We start from the raw sequence: 25,115 nt of genomic DNA, 5'->3' as shown, positions 1-25,115 counted from the left end.
TTCCAGCTGCATTAGTTAAGATCCGCAATCTTTAAATACGGTTATCGGTTTTTAAAAAAATAATAATAAAATTTTTAAACGAAATTTATATTGATTTTATATTTATGTAATTAAAATCTTAGTTAAAAAAATTTTGATAACCGGATACTGTTCATTTTCGTGCAACTTAACTAAAAAAATTTTCTTTCATACCACGTGAAGCGAAACAATGGCGGAGCGGGAAGAAGAAGAACAAACTATTGCTCAAGATGTAGTCGTAACGAAGTACAAAATGGTTGCAGAGATTGTCAATAGTAAGTTATTTTATCTGTATGTATCGTTTGCCGTAATAATTGTAACTGATTAAATAGTTGGCGTTAAGTATTCTTTTTGAAATGCAGAACCTTTATAGGCAAAAATTATAGGCTTTTTTTATCTGGTTGACCGTTCCGTGGTAAAAAAGTACTAAGAATGATACTCCTTAGTTTTGACACAATGTTTATTTTTTAGTTTTTACTCACAGAATGATCGAGTGGGCCTTCATTAACTACATCTCATAAATAGACGATAGAGAACATTGAATTGCAACTTGGCCAGCTGCTCCTTCGTCAAGCGGCTAATGTACTTACCGGTGCACTATTTTTAGTAATAGTATTGGAGAGTATTTGTTGTGTCGCGCTGGGTCGTTATTTATATTGTCTACTGCTACGACCGCCCGGAACGCAAATTTAGTGATTGGTTGTTGCAATGTTAATCAAGCTTATTAGAATAAATTGAATTTATTGGCCATGTAACGGTATGCAACATATCTTTAAATTTAAATATTAGATGGCAAAAGTCTTGGTTAGTTCAGTCTTCGGTAACATTTGAAATATTCTTTACTCCAAGTACTTGCTCCCATAATGATGCTGCATTGATTGCATTAAGAAGATAATGTTGTTGAAATCATTTATTGGGTTCTTCATTAGCATCGTATATGTGGTTAAAAAGTTACTAGTCATTGCAAGCTTTGTAAGAAGACTTTCCAAATCATTAACCCTGTATCTCTCCAACATCTTTGCTATTGCCACCAGCATCAGCAAAATATACCATATTGCTTTTTTCTATTCAACCAAAGCATCGCAGATTTCACTAGAAGATTTTCTAATAAAAGCACTAGCAACATCATAGCTAACACATTATTAGGTGATATAAATATAACATTATCACAATTTTTGCACTTATCTTAGTTCTGCAGCCGGATTGACATTGAATGCAAAAAATTTATTTTTGTTATATACAGCTAGATTATAGAAATAAATAGGAATAAAATAAACATCTGTCTGGTAACAACTGATATCCGAAGTATTTGCAAGACAGATGCTAACAAAATTGTTGTCTTTGATATTCCTGTCAATTTCTATTGTAAATAACTTAAACTTAACTTAAATATAAATAGTGTGTCTAGAAGTCTTTTATTGGTCTTAGCTGTTGCCTTCATTGACTAAATTAGTCAATGGCTCTTTATTTAATACTATGTTTTAGGAGTCATAAAGGAGGTTGCTGATAAATGCATTAGTGGGGCAAAAGTGTTAGATTTGTGTGTTTTTGGTGATGAAAAACTGTCTGATGGGACTAGCAAGATTTACCGCAAAGATAAAGAAGTTAAAAAAGGTATGTGAAACAAGTTTTCATTGATCCTAAGGTTTTAGATTAAGTACAATGATTACTCGCCATGCTGACTGCAGCTTAACAACTGTAGTGTCAACTAGGATGGCATTTGTTGTTTGAAAAGGTGTTATCGACTATCGTTGGAGTTGTCCCACCGATAGCGATAGTATCGAATTATCAATGAGCCGACAGAGTTCACTGATAGTTATCGAGTGACTTAGCAGCTGGTAAAACTATCGAATTATCGTGCCTGAAAAGATCGAGGATTGTGGGAAGGAATAGGAAAAGGTGTTCCAGTTATTAGAGCGTTCCAGTTATTAGAGCACTGTCACAAGTCCATGTATTTATTAGTAGATAAATGTACATATACAAACTATATATAAATCAAACGCATAGATGGCTTGTTGCAAATTAAAAGGCTTCTAGTGTATCGTTTTAAAAAAATTATCAGAAAGTATAGAGACTTTTCTATCACTTGAGATTGGTTTGTTGTTTGAAGTGAGTCATTGCCAGAACGTTTTCAGATTAAAACTAGCCAAACTTGATCGCTGTTGAAATGCTCAGAAGAAAAATCATCTTTTTTGAGCGTTTTAACCAATGATATACAGAGGGATGTATATAATTGTTTTAATCAAGATCACGTTTGCCAATTTTCTAACCTATTCGAAGGTTAGCTCACTTTTCTTAGCTTTCGGAGGGCCATCGCTAAGCGGATGATTGGCAAAATTTGATTTTTTGCAAACCTTTAGAAAAGTCGTCAACGAAAATATTTTGCCGATGGTAATAACGACTTCTGAGAACTACTAAAAGTTGAGGTTTGTCTCTATGGCTTGGAATAAAGTGATATTCTAAAGCGATAACAACCGTCGTAGTAGCCATTGGTCAAAAAACCGTTCGAGTTAACCATGTGTTTGAGCTATCCGAGGGCGATAACTATCGGGTTATATTACTTTTTTATTATTCGATAACGATATATTTGTTTCGGATGTGTCGATAGGCTAAAAGTAGGCAACATATTCATATTGAGAAAGACAACTATCGAAATCGACTATCAAGCTATCGTGCAACCCTAGTGTCAACCCTCCATTTGTGTGTTGTAAAACCTTGTTGCTTTGCCTAAAAGCGATGTTTGAGATTAGATTTACCGATTCTTATTGTAAACTACGCCGATTCAGGTACTGATCAAGATCTCGTGTGCTGCATAGGTAAGTGTTTATTTTGTTGCAGAAAATGTAAATGCACTCATCTGTTCGTATTTATTAAAGAAAGAAACATACATTTAAAGACTGCATGTACTGGAAAACTCAAACAAAATTAGTCAGTTTTTTTAATTGATAATTGCTGTTACAACTCCCTCTGTGATTAATTTCTTCTGTCACTACACAATACTATTGGTAGTACAGTTTATTTTTACTGTATATCATTAAAAATAAATAGATTGCTTGCTCATATTGGCTCCTAAATCGAAATAAAAACAGTGTTTTTCAAGTAAACTTCACAATATAGTTTACACCGAACTATTTCAGTAAATAATCTCGAAGGTGATTATATATAATATATTCAATGTATAAATATAATAGTAGAAAGAAACAAATTAGTTGTACAACACAATCAAAATCAGGAAACAAACTATTGTCAAGAGAGGAGCCAACTTTTGATCAAATTAGTTTCGTGATGCTAGTAATTAGAAGGATTACACTGCATCCATACTTGTTCGTGATTTGCTAAAATAAATTTTTTGTCGTAAATGCAAAATACAACACCTATTATTTACATCCTAAGCAAAAAAAGAAAATTAATCCACTGCGTTGATCAAGCAATGGGCTTGAAGCAAATAATAAGGTGATTGATGGTAACTTGAATGTGGCTTGCCAAATTACTATTACTTGCTTGATAGTAGACCTGTAGAAGGTTTCAGACTTAAAAAATGATCAGCTGATCCAGGTTCTTAACCTCAATCTCAGTGCCGATACCAGAATCAGGGCAGTTCTAGCTGAGATTGACTTGTTACTGTGATGCTTCAGTCAAATCACGTAGCCCAAACAATATCTTGTGAATGACCTTCGCTCGTGTAACCTTTGCGCAACATTTGGTTATGCCAGCTATATTTGTTTCCTGCCTAGTTTCTTGTGTGCGAGTATCATTCATACTTCATAGCTTGCCTTCTCGACTGTCAAATTTATGTCGAGCTTGATTTTATTCTTCGTGTCGTACACAATAGATTTGCTGTTGAAATATCCACAAACCATTAAGATTGTAAAAGTTGAATAGTAAAGTGGTAGTGGATCACTGTAAGCTGAAGATGGTAAAGGTCCTTGTCATATCGAGTTATGTTGTAGGCATTGCATTCCCCACCAGTATATCTGTTAACAACTGTGTCTGCCATTATTCACCTCTGAAGACAGAGTCGGATGCTGTTCTCAAAGACGGGGATCTTGTTAAAATGTATGTCATACAGTTACATAGTCTTTTTAGTTGCTTAATTGGAGATATTTTAGAGTCTTCCGTGTTCAGTAATCCCTTGCAGGATTGCTTATTCACAGATTAATCCTCTCAACTGCGCAACATCGTAGTCATGATACAGTACTTTTCAAGGTTTATATAAACAGTAGTATTCAACACTCATTTCTTTTTGTACTTTCAGCAGCAGCTGTTGATAGTCAATTGTAAACAATGCAAGTTACAGTGCGCCTCGTGGTTACGAAGTCCCTGTTGAACAGTTTTTTCGCTTTACAATGTGGAACATGATGTTTTTTCGCCTTACAATGTGGAGCATGATGTTTTTCCATCATACAAGCTCTTTTTTTGCCGTACAATATCAACAAAAATTCTTCTTGAATTTTAAATTTGGCAGTCGGTGTGCTGAATACCTCGGATTAACGGAAATGCCGATATGCTATTCGTCGAAATCCCTCCCACAACCCATCAAAGAGATATGGTGCTTGATCTCTCTCGGGTCAGCATTCTTCGTGTTTCGTAAATGCTCGATATTGCCTGAGTGAAACGAAAATTTGTGAAAAGTGAAAATTTATTGTGCATTTTACCATTTACTACGAACTTTAATTTATTATACGTATACAACTACAATATATAACAGTAATTCGTTAGCCATGGGTCCTAAGTTTAATAAATATGTTCAAGGAAGAAGTAAGAAAATGAGTACCATGGCAACGAAGCTAGAGTTACTAGGTTAACTATAAGTTAGCTATAGTTACTAATGTTAATATATTATTTTTTTACGAGTTTTTAATAAGTACAGTACGTATATAAAATTTTCATGTCTTTACCATGTTGTGTTTGCATTAGATAATTACTAGAGGTTTTTTTACGACATTTTAATCTTACAATGCCAACACTAAAATGATTTAATGTGGTATGGCCGAGGTGCACTGTATTTTCAAGTTTGATTTGTAAAACCTGGTTCCCATTTCAGCTGCAAGACTCCCACGGTAATCTCGCTCAGCAAAACTCTTTGGTCGCTTGGCAGCTTATCTATATAAGTCTCAAAATTTGTGTGTTTTAGTTTGTCCAGCTGTAGCTATTAAAATTTTTTTGAATGAAATATCCGTTTCATACTGAAGTTGATATCAGAACCTCTCATCCGCCAGGCAAATATCGCTAAGCTACGCCAGATGCATTGAATTCTGAGGCGATATGAGTCATTATCTCGGTAACAATAGGCATAGGATTCTGTGTTACGCAAAATGACTAAAGCTAGCGCTCACGGCTCATATATGTAAGTTCAGCAATACGGTTAGTAGTGCGCTTAAATTTGTCTTTGACAATGTGCCAGTTTGATGGCAAATGGCAGGAAACTACATTACCTACAACTATTTATAAGCTGTTTTTTAATACCTACGCAATGTCGGGTATTCGGCGAGTGTTCACATAAAACTGCGTCTCTGATTATCATATAAAAATGGCCGTTCGCGATACCGTTTTGAAAGTGCTAATCTTCCATCTGTACAGCGCATTTCAGGAATGTTTTGCTTGTGACTCCTTACGAAAGTTGAACAGCGCTGAACTCTTGTGTTGACTTCTTGCCGTACTCAGCACATAGGTTCCCATTTCACTGCCCTGCGATCCGGCCTTGCTTGAACCAGGCTTGAGCTTCATATGACAACCCCTTGTAAAGGTTGACTTGCAACAAAATTCACATTACCGTTATTTGATATCAAAAGATTCACCATGTCTTACTCTGTTGTGTTGTAGGTGCAAAATATGTGAAAATGTGATTAATTAATGATTGTATTAAATTGATTAAAGTAAATTACAATTAAATTTAATTGTATTAAATTTGTATTAATTGGTAATGATACAATTAATACAAACTGATAAAACAAAATAAAATTCATGAATATGTTGAATTAATAGTAGCAATTCTTGCATAAAAATGTGTGAGTATAAAAAGGTTACTGTCCCACCAGAAACTTTCCATCAATTCTTTGAATACGACGATACTAAAAAATGTGACAGAATATCATAGTATTTTGTAGTTGAAATTTTATTAGAACAATGTCTGCCAAAAATGGTTGAATAAAAGAATAATATTAATAATAAAGATTGGAAACTAATCAAGTAATAATAACAGTGATAGGAAAATGAATAATGTTTAAAGGTTGACTTGCAACAAAGTTCACATTACAGTTATTTGGTATCATAAGATTCACCATGTCTTACTCTGTTGTGTTGTAGGTGCAAAATATATGGGAATGTTATTACAAGCTCTTAAAAGCTAAAAAAACGAACAGTTAATCGCAGCCACACGAGACCGTCGTAGTTTGGATTCTCTTTCCACAACGGCTCAAATGTGACATAGCTGTGTTAAATGGTTTCTGGTTACACTTTCATGCAACCTTATTCGTCGAAATATTTTCACAAATATACTTCACGCATTCAATAAAACTATGTCTATTGATCTTACGCGTCTATTTTATCGTCATTGTCACGCTGTCACTTTTAGCAGTGATATCTTATAACTTACCGTGAAAATTCGTTTAATTTTTTAACATTAGCTCGAAGGAGTACATATCATTGTCTGATAATCATGACGAGCCTGTTGGTCACCTGTAATAACCGATAAGTGCTGCAGAAATTATTTGCGAAGTATTGGGTCACATGATCAGATTACGACTTGCCGATTAGAACAAGCCGAAACGAAACTGTAAAGTAGCGAGCATCTATATTTGATACGAGGTCTTCGGTAAAACCCGAAGTGTTTGTCATAAACTAGTGCTACGATAAGTTTTAAATTGAGCTTTTTATTGGCCTTTCAATTCATGTGAGAACATCACGTGACAAGACAATAACCAAACAGTAATGACGACGTCAGAGAAATATACAGATTCCAATTTATGGCGGCTTTTTGTTTTTGAGCTTCTAAAAGCTTGTAATCACACTTCCACATATTTGGCACCTACAACACAACAGAGTAAGACATGGTGAATCTTTTGATACCAAATAACTGTAATGTGAATTTTGTTGCAAGTCAACCTTTAACAATATGCTAATTAGGTAATGCAGTGCACCCTCGGGATACCATTTTAATCTCTTTCAAGGCTGGCATCATATGGTGAAAAAATCGTATGTAGGGGTATAGAAACCATAGTAATTATACAATGCAAACACCCCCTGGTAAAAATTGTCAAAATTTAATATAAGTACTGTACATATTGAAATTTAGCATATTTAACAATAACTAAATAACTTTAGTATATTTAGTGTATTCATTGTTTGTGATCTGCATTAAAATGTAACGTTGTTATGTGCATTACGTACCGTAGAGAGTTTTTACTTTCATGACAGACAGATGTATAACATAATCTTGGAATTCACTTTAATAAGTCTAGCTTAGTAAACAGACGCAGCTAAGTTTTAGTATGTATTTGTAACTATTCTACTGATATTCAACTTTTTATCGCTAAAATTTATTACCTGTGTGCATTATTTTCTGTCTTCGTTTTCAATATTGTTTTTGCCGATCTCATCGGAACTTTTTTCAACCTAGTTCAGCAAGGAAGCCCGAACAACTCCGTTTTCGTAATAAAGCAGATTTTTTATAACAGGTCAAAAGAACTTGTCTGATCACTGATCTTTTGTTTCAAGGGATCGCAACTCCAACTTTACTGGTTTTAAAAAGATTGTTACCTTTTACACACACAAATTGCTGCACTAAGAGAAAGCGGTCATCGTGTCTCTTTCAGGCATTGAGAAATGTTTTGTATTTCTGTGTGCATAATAAGCACTGGCTCCCAAATTTGAACTCAGGCGAAAATGTTGTTGAATTCGTATAGTGAAATAAGATTCATATGCTGATGTGAAAAAAATCATCACGTTCCATTTGGTAAGGTAAAAACATCGTATATCAGGGTAATCGGGTCTTGAGAGTGTACTGTATAAGCAAATAATGCATTTCTTAACTGACATTTAAATGCATATCCGTTAATATTTGTCATTTTTGGCTCCAAAGTTTAGTTTTTAAAAAGATTTCATCTTGACTCTACCCAACTCTTAAAATGTATAATCATCAACTATGGAGAATTGTTTTCTTATGTTAAATTGTAGTCATACTTCAACTTACGAGCTTAATGCGTTCCGAGACTGAGCTCGTATGTCAATTTACTCGCATGTTGGTGCAATTTATTTATATATAGAACAATTAAATATATATTGATTGGTTTCCATACTCTAAAAAAAGCAAATAAAACACTCAAAACAAGATATTGTAACAGAAAGAACATGTTGGTTATTGTCCTTACGTACTACATGCTTTCAAAAAGCAACAAATAAAAAATAATGCAAGAACATGTGATTAATTAAAATGTAAAATTAAATACATACAATAGGAGTTAACACTCGCATTTGCCAGGGAGGGAGATATAAGTTATCCATCGTTACAACATTTGACTTTGATAAATTTGGATTTTATCAAAGTGTTAAAAGACAAACTTAGAAGCAAACCTAAAAGCAAACTTTCATTTTCAACTAAACGTAATTAAAATTTCTTCGGTGTTCATAGTTTGAAGTTTCTCGCTGGTTAGCGAGAAATTTTTCTTTTTTTTTCGCTTTCACGACTAGCCGGCCGTTTTAAAATAAACCTAACTAAGGACGTTTGCCTTTGTCGCCCTTGCAACATGTTGCGATTAGGACGAACACAGGTGTCGTCACAAATGGTTAATGCACGACCACTAGCCAGCTTGTCCGAATGTCTATTAAACAGTTTGGATAAATAGCGTCGGCCTTTTCACATAGCATCGTTTCAGTTACGCTGTCACCGGCCAATTGTTTGTCCAATGCCATCAGCGGTCGTGAAGATCGCGGCACCGTTTAGAAACTATTGTTAGTCCTTTTGCGAACTAAATGCCCTGAATATAATCCTTCTGTTTGATAATTATGAATTTCTGTATTTCTGTCATATATTGCCGAGCTAGCTCAGTCACGCATACACATTTCGCATATTTTTCAATATTTTTTCGTTTAATATCAATTGTTATCATTTGCTTTTTCTTTGTATTATCTTTCATTTTACTGGCAAACTTTTGGTCTACGCACAGTACGTTTAATTCACATAATTCTGCACAGAAAGTCGCGCACAAAAACACGGTATAACAGTATAACCTGAGCAGTTGAAAAATACAGAGTGATGCTGCTCTCATAAAACACCTCCGGCATACTTGGCAACTGACTCAAGTGCTCGTATCTCAAACATGGCTCGTATGTTAGTGCTAAAACTTGCTTAAAAGCTGGCTCGTATCTCAAGTTTCTCGTACGTTGGAGCACTCGTAAGTTGAAGTATTACTGTAATAGGTTTTCAATTTTACTCGTCACATTCAAATTGCTTCACTGCAACTATGTAAGTTTGGTTTTCATTATAGCGTTATGTTTGCTCTGATATAACATTTTGTTATAGTGATTTGGGAGCTCATCTCGATGGATTCATTGCGGTTGTTGCTCATTCACTGGTTGTCGGAGCTAGTGCATCTAACAAAGTGACAGGTAGGAATGCGGATGCCATTTTGGCAGCTCATCATGCAGCTGAAGCTGCTCTTAGGCTACTCAAGGGAGGCAATGAAAATTACCTTGTGAGTATGAGTACAGTGATTATATGTATGTCTATGCATATATGCATGTCATCCTTCATGTTGTTTCGCTTGGTAAGGGTGTATGCTAATGATATTGCATTTATTCAGTCAGATGTCTTCTTTGTTCAATTAAGTACATGATTATTGCATGTATGTAGGTTACAGATACTATACAGAAGGTTGTCGAAGAGTTTAGCTGTAAACCAGTTGAAGGAATGCTTTCTCACCAGTTGCAACAGCACAGGATCGATGGAGAAAAAGCCATTATCTTGAACCCATCAGATGCGCAAAGGTGACTGTTCGGTGAAGTAATGGTTCAATTATAACATTCATATATGATCTGATTGTCATGATCTAAACTGGTGTATAATTAGTAGTAGCACACATGTAACCCTGTCGAAAAGCTTGTACAGTTTGCCAGAACCAAAGCTCATTTACTAAAATCATAATCAAATGTACCAGGCTTCTTACAGTGAAGAACTTCCGCCTTCAAACCGGATTCATTAAACCAGTGGTACATTTCTAAGTGTCAGTACGGGACGAAGGCGTTTTTATAGACAGTAGGAAAAAGTTGGTCAAAAAGGCTATCATTTTGTGGTTTATGTATTTTTCGCATTAAAATCGCTTCTTTACAGCTGTCGCTGTTTTGCTCTATTCGCAATATAGACAGACGTTTGACGTTTTTTTTACTATTTGTGAGAAAGATCAATGTTGATGACCTTTACCTGTGGCATCATAATGCTCACTCTCCAAGGTATCTCAGAGTTATAATCAGCCTCTAACATATCTTAATGAATCCGGAGTACTTGGATTTTAATTTAAGACCATGTCTCAGATAATCACAAATGTATACAATTTCAATTATATCCTTGTTTTATTCTGTGAGCTGATAAAATATGTAGCATGCTCAAACATCTTTAAAATATGAATATCTGGTATACCAATGTCTCTTGTACAGAAAAGATCATCCAAAATGTGAATTTGATGTTCACGAAGTGTATGCAGTGGATATTTTGGTGAGCTCTGGTGAAGGGAAGGCCAAGGAAAGGGACACTCGTACTACAATATATAAAAGAAAACCAGATCTGATATATCAGCTCAAGATGAAAGCATCCAGAGGTGCCGATCTTTTGTTACTAAATTTTTATGTCAGCGATTTTCATCGATTTGATCTTATTGCAGTCATCGTTGTTGTTTCAGCAAAGTTTTATTAAAATTTAAATTTTTTCTGTGTTTTTTTTTAGCGTTTCTCAGTGAAGCAGAAAATAATTTTAACACAATGCCTTTCACTTTGAGGTAAGCCGTTAAACTCATTCTATTCATGTTCATAATTCGTAGTTCTTATAACTCCTACAGATTTAATCTGTATTGATTGAACAAGTTTTGAGTTATGGTTTTGTAGGGCATTCGCTGATGAGTCCAAAGCCAAGATGGGTGTAGTCGAATGTGTTAAACATACAGTTGTTGAACCATTTCCTGTTCTATTTGAAAAGGAAGGTAAAAATCTTTTCTGTAGTCTATCCTTTTTATTGATAGTCAAAATATTGCATAGGTTCATAAAAGTGCGGCGTTCTATTATCATGGCTATAAAGAACTTTTTGACACATATCCTGTCGTCGTACCGTATGAGATAATTACCGATTCACACGAATCTCATTTGAAAGTTATAATCTGAGTTGCGAATGCTGTGTACCTTCTCTCCTTAGATTAATCATTAGCAAATTCCAATTGGGCAATACAATCGACACACTTCTACAATGTAAATAATCTGTTCAGAATCATTACATTATAAGAAATTTACTTTATGTAAAACGTAAAATACGTGTAAATAACCCGTATCTAGCATTGTTGAAATGATGTATTAAACTAGTTTCATAAAGTTTAAGGTGTATATTGCTTTTTTATACTCAATGTGTGACAGTTTTTAACAGTCATTAATAACTAGGGAAACTCAAGCTTTGATTTGCTTGTCAATTATTAAATTTCGGGTAAAGGTATTCTTACCGTCAAGAAATGGTGAATGTAATATCATTGTCATAGTATAAGAATTTTATCAAGTATTAATTTCAAGGGTAAAGTTACCTTTTACTGAAAGTCTTTTAATTTTAACCCTTTGCTGAGCGAGTTTATTCTCAGCGTTTTCCCTCCTGTGGACGAATTAATTTTTAAAAAAAGGTCATTTTTGCACTCACTATTTTAGTCTTTGCTCAAAAACCATTTGTTTGATCTTCATGAACTATACATAAAATGATACTTTCTTTACAAAATGCTACTAATAATGACTAGTTTACATCAATATAAATTAGCCTTTTTGAGAAAAACATTCTCCAAAAACATAGTTGATGCTTTACTTTTCTTCCTTACAGATTGCTCTGTTTGACTCGACCTGATGCTTCAATGTATACAAAAGCTGGTTTTAAAACCAACCATTGATGCAGGCATAATAAATATTGCTGTGCCCAAAGTAGCTCATTTTTTTCTCGAAACTCTAAAAGTATAGATTGAGATAAGTACAAATTTTTTCGGTCTAGCTTGTCAAAGTAGTCTCTTGTTTGACTCATTCTTTTGCTTCGACATATAAAAATACATTCAAAAAACCATTGGTTCAGGCAAAATAAATATCGCTTTGCCCAAAGTTGCTCGCTTTTTCTCAAAACTTTGAGAGGAACACAATCGATATAGTAAAAATAAAACAGTCTAATATGTTTTGTGGAAAATAGTTTTTTCTTTGGCTTGGAAATCGAATTTCGGCAGCAAGAAGGTTGAATTGTTAAATTCTTGTCTAAATCAGAACGTGATTGTGTATAATGGTAAAAAGGCAGCTTTGTCAGCCAAAGGTCGGTCTTTGTTCGATATTATTAGTGTAAGTGCAGTTTTGTCAATGTCTGAACATGTAAAACAACAATGCTGCACATGCTTGCCTTTGTTCAAGATCTGTATAGCGCAGCTTTAATAGGTTTATTAAAAAACATTTCTGATTACTGATTAGTTAATTCATTATCTTATCTTGTCTGTACTTGAATGAAAGAATGCAATCAGCTGGCGTTTGAGCTGACGGAAAACATGTTTACAGCCTAGATTAAGCTGAGTTTCACTATGCAAAAACATTAACTTTTTATCGCAATTTCTTCGCAATGACCAGCAGTGTCATATGCATTACATTTACTGAGGCTTCACAAATCATAGATCTATGATTCATAACCATGACTTCTGATCATTCTCTATTAAGTACTGGTGACAGCAATTGTTCTATTTCTAATAATAATGCCGTAACTCTTCGTAATAGCTATCTCTTCCAACTTGGAGCATGTTTGAGTTGTTGCTCACCGTAGTAAGGAGCAAAAAAAAGTGCAAACTCATTCTGCAAGACTGCAACACATTTGTTGACTTGCTTATTTGACATCAGCACTTATAAGTACCATTGTCAAATATTAGTCTTTGTCAGATATTGATGTAGTGAAAAAATTAAATTGGATCTTGCAACAATGTATAGTTATGTTCTTGTGGACACAGGTTAACTCCGATCCCCTAGTTACTTGGTTAATATTTACAGTTTACAATGTGTTCCGTTATGCATTCTCTTTATTTATATTGCTCAGCTAAAGCATAACACACATGAAACATAGTAAACATAAGGGGTGTTGTAGCAATCCAAAAGGTTATTAAAATATAAATGGGGTTTGTTTAGCTGTTTCCCTTGTTAGATTCTCTGTCAACTTTTTCTTTTCCATATTGTATTTTGCGCTAAACAAATAAGTTATTTGGAAGCCATTTGGATATTATGCTTTTCACAATTTGTTTATTTTCTGTGTGTTGTGTAAAACTTAATTTTTTTAAAGTACCTTTGGGTCTCATTGATGTGGATCATGGTAGTATTATTCATCAGTCATCTCAAACATCTAAAAATATTAATAATTTGGCTATCTGTTTTTCACTGCAATTTATAACACATCCCTTTTCGTGTCATGCCGCTCTTCACATCACTTCGGCTTTAGTCTTTCTTTCAAGTTCACCGTTTGCTAGGCGATATTTCTTTTCTCCAAGGTGTTATTAAAATTGAGTCCAAGCAACAGGTTGTGTCGCCGATGAAGCTCTTGTTTTGCATTCAAGTCTTACATGTTCCTTCAAGATGAAAACACATCTGCAGCTAACAAAATTATTCTGCAGGTGAGGTTGTAGCACAGTTAAAATTCACTGTTCTTATGATGCCTAATGGTCCGATGAAGATTACAGGACTACCAATGGACTTGTCACTCTTTGAAAGTGAACATAAAATCGAGGATGAAGAACTAAAGGTAAGTTAAAGTAACGGTGCTGTAGGACAAACTAAGAGTTCGGGATAATACTGTTTGCGAAAATTCTTTTTAATGTTATGCTAAATAAAAACCAGCCATATTGTCAGTCATCAGGGTCATACAATTTTTCTTGTTTACTCTGTATTTCCACCTTACAGACACTCTTGGCACAGCCTATTAGCTCCAAGTCGAATAGACGAAAGAATAAAAAGAAATCGGGAGAGGCTCAAGCTGAAGTGGCTGCCGCCGCTGCCGAGTCTTAAGTGTTTGTAGCGTTTTAGGGAGCTGAATCATGAGTGTGACTGGGTTTACTTATGTGGGGCCAGGTTGCTTGGTATGGTGCTTCAATCGATTGTAACACCGGCTGACAAATGTCAGTTCTTTTATTTCTTTTCGTCAAGTGCGACTGAAATTTTCTATATTCTAGTTGAGATTCTGTCTTGTTCTTTGAACTGTTCGTGTGTAATCAGTCCCACCCCAACCATTTACCTCATGATCTCTTTGCACTATACTGAAATGTCATGTCATCTGTTATCTTTAAGTCAATACAAGATCAATTAGTATTAGCATGTAAGTTCTTTTCAATTTGCTGTTCAAACATACCAGTGTAAGCAGCCTATTTATGTTCATCGGATGAAATTTAGAGGTTCTATTTCACCATGTCAAAGTGTTCTTTCTTATTTCATTGTTTTGATTTGAACACATCACAGAGCACCCATGTTGACAAGGTGAGGCAACTTACGTACATGTACTTTGCTTTGCAGTTATTTGATCTGATTTATCCAGCTCATCAAATTTTCTACTCAGTTTCACCTTCTGTAGTATGACTTGTTTTGAAGATGAATTTATATTTTAGACATCAGGCTGCGGTGATTTACCATTGGCCAGTAGAGTATCCTGACAATCTTCATTTTCTTGAAATGTGTGAGTTCTACATTAGATCCTCTTCTAAAAACTAATTTTTATTGAAATAATTAGTCAAACCTAGATACAAAGTTCAGACTGTGATAGACTAGAGTTTATCTGCTCGTGAGCTCATTCATCGTATTTCATTCGATTCCCAGTCCAACAGTCCACCAATAATTGTGCCAGGTGGTAACGAAGCGCATTAAAACATGCATTTTATAAAACGGAAATCAAAATTGATGAACTATTGATCAATAGAAGTTTCTTGTTGCTTCACCGAAGTGATTTAAAAATAAGGATTTATACTCTGTAATGTGCAGGCTTGGAGCAAAAGATCCAGGTTATATGTAACCTGAATTTTGATTTAAGTGGTGTCCGAACTAATGTAACCTTTATAATTGTGTTAATATTTATACTGTAGTGACGTTTTTCTAGTAATTTTCATCAACTTAGTAAATTTCACCACCACAAGAAACTGAAAGTCATATGGTAAAATAACTACAAGAGTAGGATATTATTTGTTCTTATTATTTGATCAAATATTTGTTCACGTTTGTTGTAGATCGTCTTTCCCAATTCGTAAGCTATTAAAGTTTATAAGGCTATCCCATGATGAATGCTTGTTATATTCCCATCCTATGTTTCAGACTACCACTGCTGATCAAGCGATCTGATGTAGCCATGTTATATGATAACTTACTGATGGCTCATATCAAGTTATGTATCAATAAATGAATATTTTTGTTTTAGATGTGTTGTTCACTTCTGCCAACTCTATGATTAGCTACAGTCATGGGGTATGGTTAATGGTGTCATCGTGGTCCCTCCATCTCTTCAGGTATTTGTTAGTTGCATTTATATGATTTGTCACAATTCTCGATATTTTATATTCCTATACAATTGATGATGTAATTTATATGCTCAAGTTTCTGAGTTTTGATGAGAAATCTATCTGAGGTTGTTTCAACTTCCATCTTTGATTTTTAACTTGTCCTTTCGTAGAATCATGTAACTATCTATTTACCTGTCATATTTACAGGTTGAAGCAATCATCTATTGGAACTGCTTGGATCTACTTGTAAGTATTGAGTTGTACTAATCAGTGATTACCTATTGCTACAATGATGACTAACAATCTAGGTTTCTGACACCATGTGATGTAAACTGCTACTGATATAGCTTTGGAGGTTTAGTTTGTTTATAGAAGTTGTATGCACTTGGTAATATGGCTGTTTAATCTACATTTCAGGGGTGTTAGTAGATCTAACTACATTGACACAGAACCAATGTGAAATGTTGAGCTCATCTTTGACCAATTTTTATTACGAGATTAAGGTGAGTTGTGGAATTCATGTAATCGTTGCTGCTATATGTTGGTCAAGGTTAATTGACAGTGATATATACGTGTGTGGTGCAATGATGTGATTTTCTGTATATTAGGTGTTGTTGAATGTGGTATCATGTATTAAAATTAGCCATATAGCTTTGTTCTGTTTTCTAGGATTTGGAGTTAGACTTTTTGTAGCACAGAGCATGTTTTGTACTCGGTGTCATCTTCTGTAGTATGACTTGTTTTGAAGGTGATTTTATGTTATGGACATCAGGCTGCTGTGATTGACCATTGGCAAGTAGACTGTCTTGACAATCTTCATTTTCTCGAAATGTGTGAGTTCTACATTAGATCCTCTTCTAAAAACCAATTTCTATTAATTAGTCAAACCTAGATACAAGGTTCAAACTGTGATAGACTAGAGTTGATCTGCTCGTGAGCTCGTTCGTCGTAGTTCATTTGATTCACATTCCAACAGTCCACCAATAATTATGCCAGGTGGTAACGAAGCGCATTAAAACATGCATTTTATAAAACGGAAATCAAAATTGATCAACTATTAATCAATAAAAAAAGTTTTTCCTTAACCCTTTGGCAGGGGAAACGACCGAAATGTCATTTACCGGTTGCGTGGGTAAACGACATTCATGTCTATTTCAGTAGACGTTTATAAAGCAGCCGCTTAGTAACGCTAAACAAAGGATATGCACGCTAGTAAGTTTTAAATATCATCAAAAGGATATCAGTCGATGATTTACAATATGAAACGATTATCTGATAGGCGTTGCTTTGTGCTAAAAGCTAAACAAATCGCGCCTCATTGGAAAAGAATAAAAGTTGGAAAACCAGTCAACATCGGCTCGACTTTCAAAACGGTAAAATAAAAGATTATTTGATCCTGCGATCGTTAGTGATTTTTTGTCTGATCAGAATAAAAGTAATTCAAATGATAGAAGTGGTGTAAACTTTTTGGACTTTTAATATACTTGGAATATACAGAGAAAACGATCGTTATGGTGGCTCGCTCGGCTACGTTATAGCGTTTGACTCTACCGGGAAAAAATGTTTCTAAGCATTTCATACAGGGACAATTGCACATGGTTGTATTTTTTTTAGTAGTCGATATGTGAATGAATGTTTACGTACAAAAAATTTTGTTCATAGAAATAAATTTAAGATTTGAGCTATGCATGTTCATAAAATGTCGATTTTATTGAATTTTCGAAAATAAATTACATGAATTTCGGTTGTTTTTGGGGGGCTTATACCTGGTCAAAGGGTTAACTGAAAGCATTCAAAAATAAGGATTTATACTCTGTAATGTGTAGGTTTTGAGCAATAGATTCAGGTTATATGTAACCTGAAAGCTATTAAAGTTTATAAGGCTACCCCATGATGAATCCTGTCATAGCCACATCCTATGTTTCAGACTACCACTGCTGATCAAAAGAGCTGATGTAGCCTTATTATATGGGTGGGTACCTACTGATGGCTCATATCACGTTATGTATCAATATATGAATATTTTTGTTTTAGATGTGTTGTTCACTTCTACCAACTCTATGATTAGCTACAGTCATGAGGTCAGATTAATGATGTCATCGAGGTCACTCCATTTCATCAGGTATTTGTTTGTTGAGTTTATATGATTTGTCACAATTGGCATTTTATGTTTATATACAATTGATGATGTAATTTATATGCTCAAGTTTCTGAGTTTTGATGAGAAATCTATCTGAGGTTGTTTCAACTTCCATCATTGATATTTAACTTGTCCTTTCGTAGAATCATGTAACTATCTATTTCCGTGTAATATTTGCAGGTTGGAGCAAGTATCCACCGCAGCTGTGTGGATCTACTTGTACAGTAAGTATCGAATTGTACTAATCAGTGAATACCTATTGCTACAATGATGACTAACAATCTAGGTTTCTGACACCATGTGATGTAAAATGCTACTGATATAGCTTTAGAGGTTTATAGTTTCTTTATAGAAGTTGTATGCACTTGGTAATATGGCTGTTTATCTACATTTCAGGTGTGTTGGTTCATTTCGTTATGATAACACAGGGTGGATATAAAATCTTATGATGCGCTAATCTTCAGCTGTTCCACGTTAGAGTGCTATGGTGAGTTGTGGAGATCAGCGCGCCATTACAGAGATTTATGTATCATCAATTGTAATTACCATAATTGTCACACCAGAAGACGCACTAGAAAACCTAACATTTTCAAATCAATTGTGCGGCCTTCAACTCTTCAAAGTCGAAATTAATTTATTTTCTGATTCACAAGTTGACATTGCCATATATAATCTTCCATAACTTGAAGTAATTGGTATGTCTTCAAACTGAAAATTGCATCTTATTCAGCACAAATTTCTTTCCAATGATATATAAAGACCAATTCTTATATGATAGATAATACGCCTGTCAGGTGTTCAACATCTGACAGGCGTATTCAAGAATTAGTCACAAAATGTCTATAAAGCCTGGTTCCCATATCGACTGCGAGACTCAGGCGGTAACTTGCGCAGCAAAACGCTTGCGACGATAGGCTAGGCTCGGCGGCATCTGTTCACATATAAGCTGCATCGCTAAACATAATTGCGTAATCAAATAAAATGTTCGCTCGTCGTGCTGTTTCTATAATGGTAACCTTCACCCATACAGTGCATTTTGGGAAGGTTTTGTCTGCGGCATTTTGCGAAATTTGAACAGCGCTTAATTTGCGTTGCCACCCGCAACTACCGGCGGTACTCGGCGTGTAGGTTACCATTTCACCGCTAATGGCCTGTGGTGCTGTCGCCGGTGTTTTGCGACGTATATGGGAACCAGGATTAAGCGATCAGTTTGGTCTTACAGGAATTGTTAAAAAGACTTCTTATTACTTCCTGGCTCTTTATTATTTTTCTTAGGAACTTTTGATATGTGTTTATGCCATTTGAAGTTATTTTCTATAAAGACACCCAAGTATCTTACACTGTTGGCTAGTGGGATAGGAGTGCTATTTAGCTCTAAAGTAAAACTGATAATGTCCTTTCCAACCTCTATATAAACACAGTTGTTAGGGTTAAAAGACAAACTCCATTGAACAGACCACTCATACAGTGCAGTTATGTTATCTTCAAGCCCTGCGTCCTGTGATATCCCTGTCTAATAGGGTTGGATATTACAGAGTGCTTCTTACAGTTAATGCTTGCAGAAAGCAACAAAACTTATCACATTTGGAAATTGCCTTTGGAAGTAAATGTGAATTTGATCTTGTTTATTGTTATGCATTTGCCAGCTAACAGTCATCTCATGATGCCTCATGCAGCTGAAAGTTTTTTTTGATGGGTCAAACTGAGATGAAGCTACCTGTGGCCAACTTGGTAGCTGTAAATTTTCAATGAAATCTTAAAAAAGTAAGCGAGGCTATTTTAGTGATTAATTTTGTTATGGTTTGGTTAAAATTAAGCGTGAATATTCAGCATGTTGTAGATGAAATGTTTTATAAGCTGTTAAAGTTCATTTACTTTGTATATAGAATTTTAATTATCGTATTTGTATATAGATTTTTACATGTTATATTTAGCCACGGTTAGATTTCTGTCTCTAGTCAGACTTCTTTTCCTTGGACCATGCAATGATCAACCCAAGTTGATGCCAACGCATTCAGCATCAAATTGAGTTTTTGCATTTTTCATTTGCTAAAATTATTTAGTTTATCAACAGGTTTATGTCAGTAGTCACAAAGACTATATAAATGGCAGATTTTAGCATTTAAAAGTGATTATCTCATATCCACCTATACGTTTTTATCATATGCTAAGGCTGCCATGATGAATATGAATGGAGCACTTTTTTGTCAGACTACCACTGCTGATCAAGAGAGCTGATGTAGCCATGTTATATGATAACTTACTGATGGCTCATATCACGTTATGTATCAATATGTGTCTATTTTTGTTTTAGATGTGTTGTTCACTTCTGCCAACTCCATGATTAGCTACAGTCATGGGGTATGGTTAATGGTGTCATCGAGGTCACTCCATTTCATCAGGTATTTGTTCGTTGAGTTTATATGATTTGTCACAATTGGCATTTTATGTTCATATACAATTGATGATGTAATTTATATGCTCAAGTTTCTGAGTTTTGATGAGAAATCTATCTGAGATTGTTTCAACTTCCATCTTTAATATTTAACTTGTTCTTTCGTAGAATCATGTAACTATCTATTTACCTGTGATATTTACAGGTTGAAGCAATCATCTATTGGAACTGCCTGGATCTACTTGTAAGTATTGAGTTGTACTAATCAGTGATTACCTATTGCTACAATGATGACTAACAATCTAGGTTTCTGACACCATGTGATGTAAACTGCTACTGATATAGCTTTGGAGGTTTAGTTTGTTTATAGAAGTTGTATGCACTTGGTAATATGGCTGCTCATCTACCTTTCAGGAGTGTTGGTTCATTCCATCAAGATAACGCAGAGTGGATGTGAAATCTTATGACGTGCTAATCTTCAGTTGTTGCATGTTGGAATACTATTATAGTGAGTTGTGGAGTTCACGCAACCATTGCTGTGATTAGTTTGTTAAGGTCAATGGGCAATAATATATGTGCAAAAGTCAATATTTATGTGTATATGAATAAATGGTTTTGGATTAGTGGTTTTAGGTAGAGATACTAAATATAATTATACTAAATAGAAATGAGAATATTTATCATGATGACAAAGCTATTTCATGCACGTTAGTGTCTAGTGGCAGACAGTGCGCTTAGACCTCACTTATCATCATCTAATGAGTGAGCGCTAGTCTTGTGTTCTGCCACTAGATGTTTACAAAGCGATATTATCATAATGACGAGTATTCTCATTTACATTTAGAAACCGGAATTATGTATATAATATGAAGTGTTTTTAATGTGGTATCTCGTTCAAACTGCAGTCATGTGTGTAATTCTCTTCTATGATTATGTACTCGGAATTACATTTTAGTTTGGCTCAGAGGTTGTTATTGGCTACAGTTATGCACTAAGGTATTTCTTAACATGCAGTAAAACTACTATTTTATCAAAATTCCATATTTATTCCAACGTAGATGTCTCTTTTCCATAAATATTTTCTTTATGAAAAAATGATTTTCCGCTGTTGGTATTATTGCATTTTATTATGTGACCTGTTACAACCATATCTTTAACACAATAGTATTTATTACTTTTATTGATTGTCAATGGAACTAAAATTTACTCTGAATGGTCTATTAGCTATTCAGATACTAGTACTTTGTGATTGTTGTCACTATGAGTAGTTTGATTTTCAAAAATAAAAGCGCATTGACTCCCAAAACCTTAAAAACTCTGATGGTTCCTTGCATAAGACTCTTTGCAACAGTTTGTGATAGGTTTTGTTGTTAGTCGCTATACCACTCTTCAGCTGTTCACAAAGTAATTAGTCATCAACATTCATGGTAGTGCACAAATCTTTATCTACTTAATGGCTACACTAGTGACAAAGCATTTAGCTGCTCCACATGAACCTCTTAGCATTTTATGTTCGCTAAGACATATCAAAATGAAAGACTAAACATCTTTAAATAAATTATCAGTCACATGGCATATAAAATGAAGCAAGGGCTCGCATTGTGACAGCATCATTTTATAGTCATTCTAAACCAGCCAAAAGGTATTAATTATATTTGGGAGCAAGTCAGCCAACAGTTTGTGGCTTGGTGAAGTGTAATCTAGTCGGTTGTGTGCCATCTAACAGTCCATTGTATATGTTACTATACAAATACAATTGACATATTTCAGTTTTTCTTTAAGAGCCTTTCCAGAAGCTTGTGCTGGGTTTCAGTCTGCACACTGAGTTCACAATATGAGCCATCAAGTTTTGACTGTCAAGGCTCAGTAACAAGAAATAAAAGTAACTGCTAAATATCAAATTATTGCTCTTAGAAATTTCAAAGTGTTTAGCTACACTAGTTGTGTCATGAAAAATGTGAGACTGCTTACGCCAAGGGTCAAGGTTAGAATATAAGAGCTTCCGATGATACTCCAACTCGAGACAGTCAGGTTGATAGACCGGGCAGTAACATTTGTACCAATTAATTACCTTCATGTTTTTCTGCACAACTGTTCAGCTACTTATTCTCTGGGCTTTGTCAAGACATCTGATGATCACTCACGGCAAACTAGATTGTCACTTTTATATATAATAGATATAGCACATATGTACATCAGTTTTTCTCCCAACTGCGGCAAGAGAGAATGCAATATTTTCAAAGTTAACTACAAGATTATCATTATTTAAATCGAATTGAAGAACATGCATTGACTTGACACTACGTTATATGTAATTTTTTACATAGTACAAATAAAAACTTACATAAATTCTTTACAGTATGTGGAATATAGGTTTGCATTATAGGTATGTCTACTGTATGTATCCGCATGATAAGATGAAAGAACTCATTGTTTTTTGTTTCAGTTAATGTATTTGGATGTTGTTAAGATAGCCCTATAATTGTTACAAAAATACCCGTGGTATCATTAATTTTTCAAGAATGGCTAATGTTATTGGAAGAAGCAAATTATTAAGTGATTATCAATATTTGCATGACCATTCTACTTGATATTGCAGAATGCTTTTATCATTGTTCCTATTGACAGGAAGAGACCATCTGGCTGCTGTCTCGACTGGCGGTGGTCCTTTGTGCCTCCTTGCTTCTGGTTATATCTGCAATCCGTCTTTCGGCTATTTTACTATAGATGTCAGATTACTTGGCATTTCTAATCTACGTCACTATCCACTTTTTGACTACACGGCTGACAGTAGTTTGTGAATGCTTAGATTTCAGCAAATTTCTGTACACAAATTCATTATCACTTGGTATGCATCACAACTATCATCTGTGCAATATAGAAAGAATTTTAGCCATCTCGAGATGGAAATATGCTTTTGCAACTGGGTGGATTGGTACCAATTCAAGCCGCAGTAATTATATCGAGTCAGACTAAATGCTCATGATATAGGTTTCTGATATCACATGAAGTGAACTGCTCACTTAGCTGTGGAGGATTAGTTCCTCTATATCCATTATACTTGATTAGTAATAACTAATAAAGCTGTTTAATTTATCCATTCAATGGCATCAATGGGAATTCTATCAATTCTATCATTGTGCTTTTGTAAATCATCATTCACTTCGGCTGATGGTGGAAGACAGTTGAACAATCAAAGCAAAATGAACAGTTGAATAGCAAAATCTCTCATTACAAAATTCCTTCCTATCAGGAAATATTAGTTCTGCCATGTTAAATATGATTTGTAATGTTAATATCTGGCCAGCCGTGGCTTATATATAGTGGCAAGCATGCATAATAAATTGGATCTATCTTGCTCGTTGAACATGCCGACTTATTCAAAATCCTATCTATAATACTCTGTTCCATGCTTTGTTGCAAGTTGGTATACACAAACTATATCACAATTTGCAATATCTCATCAGCTAATAATGTAGGTGGAATGGACTAAAATTGCATTACACACAAATACTCAAACCAAAACACTAAAGCTGACTTCCATAGTCACCAAGTTTTAAGGGCTAGTTTCTTTTAATTAAAAAAAATACATTATGATGAATGGTCATAAAAATTTAGTGTTTGGTGCATTACTATGCATTGTCTCCCATAACACATGACACAAAGGCATGTTATCCCACGACCACGAGCGAAGCGATTGGTTTGGGAGATTTATGATAAGTGCACATGTGCACACAACTCCCGAAAAATTATCCGTTAACGGCCGTCACCAAACCCTTGTAAGTTGTAACGAAATCTTATCAACAAATTTAACTATTTTTCAGTAAAGTCGTTTATAATAATGATACAAAACGCATATAAACCTATTTAAATATGTTACCAAGCTTTTAAAAGGTTGCCGCAAATTCCTAAAACTAACCCATCTGATCGGATTATACATAGACAGATTTATTTGGCCGAAAATCGTTAGTAAAACTTGCTAAGCCTCACTTTTATCAAAGTTAAGACCGGAAATTAAAACGCCGAGAGACAGAGAATAGAACAATTAAGTCGTGCGCATTTTACGAAAAGAATAACGTGCACGTTTCACCAGTCTATAGCATTGTCGAATTGCCGAAGGTTTCTGTAATCAAGTTAGGAGTACTGAAATCGTTTCATTTTTGCCGATTTCAAAGTATCTGACATTTTAGACAATTTTGAGTACTTTGGTATTCTAACTGATGTCCAACGCAGTGTAAGTAGAGAAAATGACGATGATACTTTTTCTAACGGTTCTTATGAGATTATTACAATAATTAATTATAAGTTTGGATGACTACAGAACAATGACTACGTAGTACAGAATTTCTAAAAATCTATATAAATATCACAACTTCGTGATATTATTAGCTATGACGTTTTGAAATGTAAACAAAATTGTGCATTGGTTTTATATTATTACTATATTAATAATATTGGTTATTCTAATAATATCGGTGCATTTTACTTCTAATATTGGCCAATATTGCATTTCTCCTGTTGCAGGAGAGAGATATAAGACATTGTTGCGTCTTACCTGTTTGAGTTACGCAGAATGTGTATGCAGTATATGTGTGACTATGAAAATCGTAATGATAAAACCTGGCCAGACTAAATCCCTAAGTAAATACTCTGTCAAGTTGCCAATCATATCGAGCATGGACTTTTTACGCATGTGCAAAGCATAGTCTATATTGGCGTCGGTAATAGTTCGGCACAACAGACATATGGTGAATGGGTAAACTTTACGAAATGAATGTGCAAGGGTGGTTATGCGAGTTTATTGTTGAAATCTAGAAGTCTGAAAAAATACCAATTA

At 34.6% G+C, this 25,115-nt stretch overlaps 2 protein-coding genes across 7 annotated transcripts; both read left to right on the top strand.

Moving 5' to 3' along the window:
- The first annotated feature begins 183 nt into the window (after positions 1 to 183).
- LOC137391978 (proliferation-associated protein 2G4-like) lies at positions 184 to 14,574 on the top strand. Its single transcript, XM_068078559.1, has 10 exons — positions 184 to 293; positions 1,504 to 1,632; positions 3,969 to 4,074; positions 9,539 to 9,710; positions 9,869 to 10,002; positions 10,669 to 10,829; positions 10,955 to 11,006; positions 11,113 to 11,207; positions 13,878 to 14,005; positions 14,164 to 14,574. Exons 1-10 carry the CDS (start codon positions 209 to 211, stop codon positions 14,266 to 14,268), a joined length of 1,167 nt encoding a protein of 388 aa, XP_067934660.1. The 5' UTR covers positions 184 to 208; the 3' UTR covers positions 14,269 to 14,574.
- A 142-nt stretch (positions 14,575 to 14,716) lies between these two features.
- Positions 14,717 to 23,236, top strand: LOC137391979 (uncharacterized). 6 transcript variants are annotated; one of them, XR_010978191.1, is made up of 12 exons: positions 14,717 to 14,929; positions 15,662 to 15,749; positions 15,951 to 15,989; positions 16,161 to 16,246; positions 16,492 to 16,576; positions 17,778 to 17,865; positions 18,064 to 18,107; positions 18,280 to 18,370; positions 19,530 to 19,647; positions 20,198 to 20,285; positions 20,484 to 20,522; positions 20,693 to 21,578. XR_010978191.1 is itself a non-coding variant. In XM_068078561.1 (9 exons), exons 4-8 carry the CDS (start codon positions 16,205 to 16,207, stop codon positions 20,743 to 20,745), a joined length of 312 nt encoding a protein of 103 aa, XP_067934662.1. In that variant the 5' UTR covers positions 14,717 to 14,929; positions 15,662 to 15,749; positions 15,951 to 15,989; positions 16,161 to 16,204; the 3' UTR covers positions 20,746 to 20,786; positions 22,907 to 23,236. The 6 variants fall into 6 exon arrangements, 2 of the variants coding, with proteins under 2 accessions (XP_067934662.1, XP_067934661.1); XR_010978194.1 differs by lacking the exon at positions 18,280 to 18,370; XR_010978193.1 differs by lacking the exon at positions 19,530 to 19,647.
- Positions 23,237 to 25,115: the final 1,879 nt, after the last annotated feature.

This window comes from Watersipora subatra, chromosome 3, assembly GCF_963576615.1.
Source record: "Watersipora subatra chromosome 3, tzWatSuba1.1, whole genome shotgun sequence".
Lineage (NCBI taxonomy): Eukaryota > Metazoa > Bryozoa > Gymnolaemata > Cheilostomatida > Watersiporidae > Watersipora > Watersipora subatra.
Note: the sequence above shows the minus strand (reverse complement) of the source record. Positions and strands in the feature narration are given on the sequence as shown.